The following is an 11326-nucleotide window of genomic DNA, read 5'->3' on the forward strand; positions in this document are numbered from 1 at the left end:
AAAGAGGAGTGAAATGGACTTCAGTGAAGGAGATTGGGTATACCTACGGCTACAACCATATAGACAGAGCTCTGTAGCCCTGAGGGGAAACACCAAATTATCAGCAAAGTACTTTGGCCCATACAAGATAGAGGAAAGGATTGAGAGTGTAGCTTATAGGCTGAGTCTGCCAAAGTCTTCAAAAGTCCACCCTGTCTTTCATGTGTCATTGGTCAAGAGAAAGGTGGGGAACGAGGTCACTCCTACCCTCCAATTGCCAGAAACAAATGAGAAGGGTCATTGGAGGGTGGAGCCAGTAGCAGTACGAAACAGAAGGATGGCAAAAAAGAAGAATGCTGCAGCAACTAAGTGGCTAATCCACTGGTGGGGTACGAACCCTGCAGAAGCCATATGGAAAGATGCTAAGGAGATTAAAAAACAGTTCCCTACATTTCAATCTTGAGGACAAGATTTGCTGTTAAGGGGGAGGAATTGTAATGAAGTAAGAAGCTAAGAAGTGCAGAAGGAGAGAAGGCGTGAAGTAAAACTAAAGGGAGGCGTGGCCAGGCAGGAGGTTGTAAAGAGAAGACGTGGTCTGAAGAAGTCAATCATCAAGCAGTGCACAAGAAAGACAAAGGCATGAAAGCAAGAAAGGAGAAGGAGCGAGCAAGGAAGCACGTCTTTTCTGGGTTCATGCTATTCTTGCAGATAGTTGGGACCAGTCGATCCCGAAGATTCCCTCTCACGTGACAACCGCTTCATTAGCAAGTGGGAGGAGTTGGTTAGAATAGCTTTCTATAAATGATGTGATCATGTAATTCTTTAGGATTCATTCAGTTAAAATCTTTGTTATTGTAATCAGAAAGGAGAATATCCCTTCTGTTAACTTTTTTCCCAAGTTCTTCCTGCCTTCTTCTTTCCTTTTCTTCCTTTTCCTGCCAATTCCTTTTCTGTAAACAATTTGAAGCTTATCAATAAAAATGGAGGTGTTTATTGAATTCGATTCAGTTTGAGTATAGATTATTCTTTTCTGTCAATCCAATACATCTATTCCTACAACATTTCTGGTTCTGTATCACAACAGTGGTATCAGAGCTCGATTTCGAGCCATAGGGATGACAAAAAACCAAGATGAAACGTTGAGAAGAGACGTAGTGGAGTTAGGGAGTGTGGTCAGGACTTTTACCAACAAAAACAAGGGAATGGAACAAGCCATCAGGACAATGGAGTTCAGACAGGATGCTACTGAAAAACTACTGAAAGGATTGGATCAAAAGTATGAGAGGATGATGAACATGATGGCTCAATTGATGGCCAAGGTCAGTGACCATGAGAAGGTGGTAGAAGGAAGTAGCATCTCAAACGGAGAAGCAAGACCAAACGAATCCAGGATGGAATCACAAAAGGAAGCAGTCAGTAAGAGAGAGGCCAGAACCAGTGGCAGGCTGCCTAAAATGGATCTGCCAATTTTTTATGGTGATAATCCAAGGGAGTGGATCAGGAAGGCTAACAAATACTTCAAAATACATGAGATAGAGAGGGACATGAAGGCTGAGGTGGCTGAACTCTATTTTAGAGACAGAGCTGACATCTGGTTCCAAGGAGTCTTCCATGGGAGGGAGACCATTCCTTGGTCAGAATTATCTACTGCTCTGTGTATCAGGTTCGGAGAAGGGAGTCCAGAGGAGGCCATTGAAGAATTCAACAAGCTGGTGCAGTCTAGATCCGTGGCTGAATACCTTGAAAAATTTGACATGCTCAAAGCCCTGGTAATGCCATCTTTACCCCGCTTATCTGATTCAAATTACAAAGCATGCTTTATGAGTGGACTAAAGGAGAAGGTAGTTAATATGGTTAAGATGTCCAAACCTGAAACCTTGATTGCTGCTATTGAAATGGCAAAACTGCAAGAAAAGAACCTCAAGGCTATCCAGAAAATGCAGAAACCTGTCAGTACTAGTTTCAGTAACCAAAGAGCTCCCAGTAAAATAACACCACACCTCAGATGGAACCAAAACCACCCCAAACACACCAACAAATTCCATGACCAGAATACAACCAATCAGAACCAGTTCAAAAGAATATCCCCCATAGAATTTAACCTGAGGAGAGAAAAGGGGCTATGTTATAAATGTACGGAACCTTATACCTTGGGCCACGTATGCAAACAATCACGTGCATTTCTTGTTAGCTGAGGAGACTGAGATTATAGAGGAAGAAGTTTATTGTGATTGCATTAATGGGGAACTAGCAGATGAACACATAGAGACGTCTATCCATGCCTTGGCTGGAGGGACAAGTCACAAAACTATAAAATTGAAGGGACTGGTTAAGGTGAGACAGGTCACTGCACTAATAGACAGTGGCAGTACCCACAGTTTCCTGGATGAGCAACGGGCAAGAAAGTTAAAATGGGTACTCAGGGACCAAACTTGGTAGTCAATGTGGCCAATGGAGAAAAGGTGGATTCCAAGGGACTGGATAAGCCTCTGCCGTGGGAAATGTAGGGTCATCAATTCCAACATACCTTTAATACGCTAAGGTTGAGAGGCTGTGACATGATCCTTGGGGTGGATTGGTTGGCCAATCACAGTCCTATAGAGTTCAATTTCAGGGAACTCAATATGAAAATCCACCAGGGAAAACAAGAAGTAGTACTGAAGGGGAAGGATATCAGCACCATGTTAAGGGGGCTCAAGAGAGGTAAGTTGGCAAAGTGGCTGAGGAAGCAGGCCTATGGGGTGGTGGCCCAGCTGGTGGCAGTAGAAGAAGAAGAAAATCCAGGACAGTTACCTGCTAAAATCAGGCAAGTACTAGATCAATACAAGGATGTCTTTGAGGAGCCTAAGGGAATGCCCCCAACCAGGGGCCATGAACATCAGATTGTCCTCAAGGAGGGTGCCAATCCTTTTCAAGTGAGGCCATACAGGTGCCCCTACGTACAGAAGACAGAGATTGAAAGATTGGTGAGAGAAATGCTGGAACTAGGCATCATACAGCCTAGCAGTAGCCCTTTTGCCTCACCAGTACTGCTAGTCAAGAAGAAAGATGGGTCATGGAGATTCTGTGTGGACTACAGGCAACTGAATGAGCTAACAGTAAAGAACAAGTTCCCCATGCCTCTGATTGAAGAATTAATAGATGAATTGCATGGAGCCAGGTACTTCACTAAAATTGACTTGAGAGCAAGTTACTTTCAAATCAGAGTCAAAGTGGAGGACATTTCAAAGACAGCCTTCAGAAGTCACCAAGGGCTCTATGAGTTCAAGGTTATGCCATTTGGCTTAACCAATGCACCAGCAACCTTTCAGAGCTTGATGAACCAGGTCTTCCAAGAACAGATGAGGAAGCATGTGCTGGTGTTCTTCGATGACATCCTGGTCTACAGCCCAACACTGGAGGAGCATGTGAAACATGTAAAGGAGGTAATGAGTATTCTGAGGCAGCACCAGTTGTATGCCAAAATGAGCAAATGTTCTTTTGCTCAGCTGCAGGTGGAGTACTTGGGACACATAATATCAGCAGAAGGAGTTCAGGCTGACCCCAAGAAGATAGAATGCATGGAAAACTGGCCCAACCCAACTAATATCAAGCAACTGAGGGGATTTCTGGGGTTGACAGATTACTACAGAAGATTTGTCAAAGGATATGGAGCCATAGCAAGGCCTTTGACTGACCTGCTGAAGAAGGACAATTTCCACTGGAGTGAGGACTTAGAACAGGCTTTCCAGAAGCTGAAGAGAGCCATGTGCAGCACCCCTGTTTTAGCAGTACCTGACTTCACCCAGCCATTCATTATTGAGACAGATGCATGTTACACTGGCATAGGGGCTGTACTCATGCAGAACAGGAGACCTATTTCCTACCTCAGTTAGGCTCTGGGACTGAAGAACATGGGGCTATCAATCTATGAGAAAGAATTGCAAGCATTAGTGACTGATGTAACCAAATGGAGGCATTACTTGGAAGGACATCATTTCATCATACATACTGACCATCAGAGTTTAAAGTACCTACTGGATCAGAGGATCACTATCCCACTCCAACAGAATTGGCTCACTAAGTTGCTAGGACTAAGCTATGAGATCCATTACAAAAAAGGGAAGGATAATCTGGCTGCAGATGCACATTCTAGACAGGGCAGAGAAGAAGTGGGAGAGTGCATAGCCATTTCCTGTGCAGTGCCTATTTGGATCAAAGAGGTAATGCAGAGTTATAAAGAGGATGAGTGGGCTCAGAAGACCATATCCCTGGTGCTTCTAACCCCCACACTAGCACCAGACTACTCCTACCAGGATGACATTCTCAGATACAAGAAGAGGCTAGTCATAGGACGGCAAAGGTGACACCAGGAAGAAACTTATTATTGTACTACATGACTTCCAACTTGGAGGGCATTCAGGCATTCAAGCCAGCTATTTGAGGGCTAAGCAGCTATTCTACTGGCCAGGAATATACAAGGAGATTAAGAAGACAGTTCTGGAGTGTGATACCTGTAGAAAGTGCATGGATGAACATGTGGCCTACCCAGGATTGCTGCAACCACTCCCTATCCCTCAACACTCATAGAGTCATGTTACCATTGATTTCATTGAAGGGTTGCCACAGTCAGAGGGGACGAATACCATAATGGTCGTGGTGGATAGATTCACCAAGTATTCCAACTTCATCAGCCTGGCACACCCTTTTGATGCTCCATAGGGGGCCAGACGTTTCATTGACTGTAGACACCAAATTTGTAAATAATTGTTATCCTAATTTTATTTTTTGTTTTAGTTTTAGTAATAATTCTTATCTATTTTTATTTTTCTTTAATTTCATGATTTTTAGTTTTGGACTTTTAGTATTTTTAGATTATTATTATCCATTATTTTTATTTTAGTTTTATTTTGTATTCGTTTTCACCCTTTAGCTATTTATTTTATTTTATTTATTGTAAGACTTTTAAAATTTGTCAATAGGAAAAATTATTCATAAAAATATGTTTATTTCCTTTTACTGTTTATTAATCAAAAAAGAAAGAGAAAAATACAGAAAAAAATCTTAGTTTCTGTTTCATCTTTTTGTTGCTTGTTTGTACATTTTTATTTACGTTTAAATTATTATTTTTTTTTATTGTTTAATTAAGTGATTGTAAAAAAAAAAAAAAAAGGAGGAAAAGTCCACATTTGGTCTCGGCTGCAGCAGAAGAGAATTGCAGCCGCGGTTCTCACCCATTTTGGCCTTGGGTTGGCTCCGTCCGATGAAGATAGTACAAACCAGTTCGCTTCATCCAAACCATTGGGGATAGGGTTCAGTTTTTGGTTCCCATATAAAAGCAAAAAAGGACGGCAAGGAAAAGAAAAAAAAAGGTTTTGATGACGGCTGAGTGAGGGTAAGGAGAAAAGAGCAGGGTTGACGGCTGAGTGAAAAGGAAACCAGAGGGAGAGTAGAACTGACGGCTAGGAAAAAAAAGAGGGCTGGGAAAAGGTTTTGAGAGAACAGCGTGAGAGAGATAGAGAGAGCACCGAGGGACTGAAAATCTGAAGAAGAGAGAGTGGCGGCTGTTTTTTTTTAGAACAAAAAAAAACGCAGCTTTGAGAGAGAGTGCAGAGGAGAGACCGAAGAGCCACAGGCGGAAGAGAGGAAATCCACAGAGGAGCAAGGAGTTTCAGGCAATAGCAGGAAAGAGGAGAGGCCACTGGAAAGGAATCAAGGTGAGCAGAAAAGGGAGGAAATATCTAAAAAAGGTAGTTTCTTTATGTTGTTTTTTTTACGCTAGGCTGTCAGATTTGCATCAGAAGGTTGAAATTGCTCTGTGATGTTTTTGTTATGTTTGCTACCATGTGTGAATCCGTGAGCGTAGCCAAGGATCGAGAGAGATAGTTTATTTCTGTTATTTCCTTACGTTTTCGTGCACTTCATAGGCCAGAGATGATCCCTTTTTATTGTTTGCCGGTTTTCTTTTTGTATAGAGTTGTTTTGATGATTTTGTTTCCTAGGATCAGATTATGTTGGTTTGAAGTTTTGTTTAAGAATCTGCTGCTGCAACAAGCTTGGAGTTCTCGGCTCATTGCAGCAGTCTGGACAGTTTTGTCTCTTTGATTGTTGGAATTTTTCCTGGTTTGCTTGTTATTTGGTTGGAGTATCATGTGCATGCTTGCCGTGGGATCCTTTCTTTGCATCTTTCTTGCATTATTTCATAGCTGGTTGCACTTTCGCATATGTTGGAAAAGCGTAGAGTAATTCTTGCCGCCACATGCTTGTAGCTTTCGGCTTTGTTGCCGCAATCTTGACACAAAAAATTTCGGTCTTTTGGTTTGTTGGAGTGGCTGGAATGGCTTGAGTTTCCTTTCTGGACTCTGCCTGGTGTTTTGATGATATCTCCTGTAGGTGCTTGCTGCTATTTAAAACAGCATTATGCGGCATGACTGCATGACTGCAACATGGCATTCGTTCAATGCCCGTTGCTGTATTTTGAAACCTTAGCAGAAATTTTATGCTCATTGACAGTAGCTCTAGGTGTAGTTCCATTCTGAATGTGCACGGCCTCTCCCTTTCCTCTCACTATGAGATTCAATATGTGGGTGTGAGTATGCTTGTTATGTTAGAATAATTTCCTCTGATCAGAGGATTGAAGAGAACCTGAAGTTTCGGAGCTTCACTGTTCGTTTCACAACTTTCTGTATTTTTCCTTTCGGGCTTAGCTATGTTTCTACTCTTTGGGTTTGTTTCATTACCTGGTTTGTTATTCAAATCTGATGCTTTAAAGGGAATCCGCATGTAACAAGGAAAGTCGCAACTAGTTTTGTTGCTGGAAGGTTTCATCAGTTGCCGAAGCCTTCAGTTGCAGCAATCTTCTTCCATCTTGCATGAAAGTTTTCATAAGAATCTGTATATTTTTCTGCTACGTTTTTGCTTGATTGGATATGGAGTTTTGATTGATTTTGCCGCCTAATACAAAGTTTGGATAGATGAAATAAAAGCTGCTTAGAATTTGCTTATGAAATGAAAATGCAGCCGGCGTACATTTAGTTGCAGAAAGCTTCAAATGCAGAAATCTTCTTCGTATGCATGCATGCAAATGTATTCTAAAAGTTACATAACCATCCCTCAAGTCTCTTTTTGTTCCCTTATGGCCAAGAAACTTTGGAAGGTCAATCAATTTTGTTCCTTTTTGACATGATTGTTTTCCTTTGGTCTTTTTTATCATTTTATGTGTCTTTGGACAGATTGTCTAGGAATTTAAGGATCTAAGGATTTAATGATTCTTGATAATTTCTAGTTTTAACTTGAATTTTTATTAGTGAAATTTTGAATTTTTGTTGTTTAATCCTAGCAAATTGCTTTTCCTTTATTTTGTGAATTTTCTCATTTGATTTGGTATGTTTCACCTTAGATTCTTAATTTTATTTCTTTTTAGACCCTTAGTGTTTATAATAATAAATTGGCCTTTTAAACTTCTTTAATCTTTCAATTGGGTCTTTGTTTGTCTTAATTGGTTAATACGAGTAGTTTACTTTCCTTGGAATGCTTTGAGTGATTCAATTTAGTGTTTATTTCCATTTCTTCTGATTTATTTGTTAATTAAAGTGATACCTTGACATTTTTTATTATTTTGGAGGGTAAATAAGTAACTCGTTCTATTAGAACCCGACTCAAGGGAGGTACACTCTATCCCTCATTTTCATTTTATTTGACCCTATGTGCATTATGTGACTATATGTGTTTAAATTGCATGCCTTTTGAATGTTTTCTTTATTTGTTTATTTTTCGCTCTATTTGCTTAATTTTGTATATTTATTTAAGTTCCTTTTTGATCATTTAAAAGGCACTTGAATGCCAATTTGTAATAGTTAGGTATTTCTTGCAACTATTTATTTTATTTCCCCCGTTTTAGATTGTAGTAGGCTTCCCCCTAAAAAATGTAATAGTTAGGGCCTTAATTGCCTTATGTGTTTTGCATGCTTAGGTGCTATGTGTTTAATCGCTTTCTTAGGTTTTGGCATCTAGATATGCATGCTTATGTGTTAAGTGAATTACGTGCTCACATGTCTACTTGCTTTAATTATGTACATTACTTATATATGTGTATGATGGATGCAAATGCACGTAACCGTGGCTAGTCCAATGCTAGTCATGGTTGTCCCCTCGAGCTCTTACAAGTCCAATGCTTGTGAGAGAGCGTAGATGTGGGCTAGTCCAACGCTAGACCCAATAGGGCCCCTTCTCGCTAGTACATACTCGCATGCCTTCACTACATCTCCATTCATTCTTTCCTTTTAGTTTTTTTCTTTCATTTTTGCATGTCCCTTCACTCCCTTTCCCTTACACATTTAGGATTACATTTTCATTTAGATTAGCTCATTTGCTTGTATAGGTTAGGGAGTCACCCCTTGGATATGGGATATGGACGAGTTTGGCTTTCTAGCCTTAGCACGCTCGTATTCCCTCTATTAAAAGGAAAAATTGAGTCACGACATTAGTCCCCCGTACCCGTCTTGCTTGCATTCCTCTAGGGTTCATGCATTTCATTTATCCACTATCACATGCACTTTTACTTCATATTCTATCCCTTTTTCCACATTTTCACTTCACACAACTTTTATTTTGCACGTTTTCACTCTGCCACTTACACTTTATATACTATCACGTGCACACACGCACTTCATACTATCACTTTACTCACCTTACTTTGCACATCCATTTGCACACTTCCACTTACACACTATTGTTTTTTATATTACTTTTTCACTTCACGCAAACTCATATTTTCACATTGCATACATTCATTCCACTCATTTTTCGTCATTAGCATTATTCGTGACCTCTCCAAAGAGTCATTATTGGGCATCACTATTAATGTGATTGGCACCATTCAAACTTTGAAGAGAAATTTTGCCCCCCGATGCCCCCTAGGTCTAGGTTTTGCATTCATATAGTACATCCGAATGTGATAAATCTTTTGGTTAAATTAAGAAAATCTTTGACTAAATCGCGCAACTAGCCTTGGCTAGGTTGAGAGGGTGCCTTGGACCTCGTCCTTGCCTTCCCTCTCATCAAATGTGACTCCCGAACACTTTCTCTGATTTTTGTAGACTTAGGAGTCGTTTGAAAGGGTTTTTTCTATAATTTTACTCAAAAAAATTTATTTTTTAGGTGACTTGGTACACCTTAACTCAATACCAAGTGGCGACTCCAATTTTTATTCAAAACCCTTTTAAACTATTATTTTGGGTCGAATCGTCGCATTTTCAAGTCCCATTTAGACCCCTGTTTTTCTTCATTTCCTTTGTAAATTAAAATTCATTTTCCAACCATTTATTTTTCTTGTAAAAAATGGGGCGCGACATTGACTATGTCAGTAAATTACATGGGATTCCTCAAAGCATGCTTTCAGGCAGGGACAGGATATTTGTTAGCCAATTCTGGGGGGAGTTATTCAGTATGTTGGGGGTCAAATTAAACTACAGCACAACTTATCACCTCAGACTGATGGCCAGACTGAGAGAGTCAACCAAGTGCTGGAGATGTACCTCAGGTGTCTGACACATATGGAACCTAAGAAATGGAACTAGTGGTTATCTTTGGCAGAGTGGTTGATGTGAATCCCCGATCTAGACAACCAAATCACCATGGCTTAGGCAGCGGAAATTTGACCCAACTAATCCCTAGAAGTCACGAACAATTTTGATATTATCTCAACCCGCGACTACTCGAATTAACGAACCAAATTGGAGGTAGTAGAACGCCACAATCAAGGAGATACTCGATTGATAAGTTCGGGTGAATCACTTGAGAAGATTCTCAAGTATTCAAGGGAAACTCTCTTGCTAAAGAGAAAGTGAAAACTCACTAAATTTATTTAATAGCCAAAAACTGATTAAACAAAGAGGAAGAGCGGCTATTTATAGCCCTTACAAGTATTAACCCTAATCCAAAAGTTGACCAAACTAACCCTTCATACTTAAGGAAGATTTTGGGCCTTACTTACTAACAAATGAGCCGCAATTAAACTAGCTTAATTACCTAGGATAAGGCTACGAGTGTCAACCATTTGAAGACAGGTTGGCCGACTTTCTAAAGCGAGAAATAACCAAAATCAACGAGGAAAATCAAATAATCCTGCCAAACTCAAACATTCGTGCAATCAACTAGCCTTCACTTGAATCTCCCAATTCCTCATGTATTTGAATGGGCCTTGGGTCTTCATGTTCTCATCATTGCCCTCCTCTTAAAGGCGATTTGTCCCCAAATCATGGCTCTCTTACAAAACAAAAGTGATGAGAGCATGTGTATGGTCACCAAACAGCCTGCATGTCGCCTTCTTAAACGAAGAAGGATCATGACATCCTTGTGTGAAACAAGGACAACTCGTGGTGGTGGTAGATACATGTCGTGGACAGCAAGATTTCCATGACAATGGTCACACAAGCGACGTCTCAACCCTATGGGTGGATCGTGAGCAGACGCTCGGCGAACCAAGGTTTGGTTGGGCTGCGAGTTGTACGCATCAAGATGTGCAAAAACTGCATCAAAGGCCAATGTAACCCGACTAGTGTGGGTTGGAATTACTTGACCAGCACTCTCTTCGCAGATCTCTATGGTTGCGGGTATTGCACACTACAAGATGAAGGATATCTGACCACGAACAATCCGCACAAATGAAAACACGTTAAACACCACAAAGGTTGAACGATTCAGCTCCCAGTGCCCGATGTTGTCCTCAGCCTTAGCGAGCATGATCAATGTTCACCCTTTCTTCTCCTTGCCTTCCAATCCATCCAACTCCCATTCCCTTTGTAAAACATTTTGGTCCTCTCGAACTTGCGTAGGTGAGAGTGGAACAAGTATGATCCTCGTCCCTTTATGCATGAACGAGTATTTGTTGGAATGACCTTCATAAGTAACCTCGCGATCAAATTGCCAAGGCCTTCCAAGAATAAGATGGGCAGCTTGCATAGGAACCACGTCACACACCAACTCATCCTCATATCTCCCAATGTTAAACTTCACGGAAACCTGCTTAGACACTCGCACTTCGCCGCAATCACTAAACCATTGAAGCTTATATGGTGTAGGGTGATCTTGGACAGGTAGGTACAACTTCTTGACAAATAAGGCACTAGCGACATTGGTACAACTTTCTCCGTCAATAATCAAGCTACACACTTTACCGTTAACTAGGCATCGGGTATAGAAGATGTTGGTACGCTGCTCTTCTTCATTTGGGCGTTGAGTACTCAATGCCAACCTTGTAACAAGGCCTAGTCCAACTGGTTGGTCAGGGGCAATTATCTCTTCTTCCTCAACCAATGGTGGCATGCCTTCATACTCATCCTCCTCATCCGTTAGCACTTCCCCACTT

At 40.9% G+C, this 11326-nt stretch overlaps 1 protein-coding gene across 1 annotated transcript; it reads left to right on the forward strand.

Annotated features, from left to right (window-relative positions):
* The first annotated feature begins 1094 nt into the window (after window positions 1–1094).
* LOC113755447 lies at window positions 1095–3854 on the forward strand. The gene is made up of 3 exons (XM_027299451.1): window positions 1095–1962; window positions 2171–2394; window positions 2487–3854. Exons 1-3 carry the CDS (start codon window positions 1095–1097, stop codon window positions 3852–3854), a joined length of 2460 nt encoding a protein of 819 aa, XP_027155252.1.
* The last annotated feature ends 7472 nt before the right edge of the window (window positions 3855–11326 follow it).

This window comes from Coffea eugenioides, unplaced genomic scaffold (genome assembly GCF_003713205.1).
Source record: "Coffea eugenioides isolate CCC68of unplaced genomic scaffold, Ceug_1.0 ScVebR1_1490;HRSCAF=2347, whole genome shotgun sequence".
NCBI classification, from domain to species: Eukaryota; Viridiplantae; Streptophyta; class Magnoliopsida; order Gentianales; family Rubiaceae; genus Coffea; species Coffea eugenioides.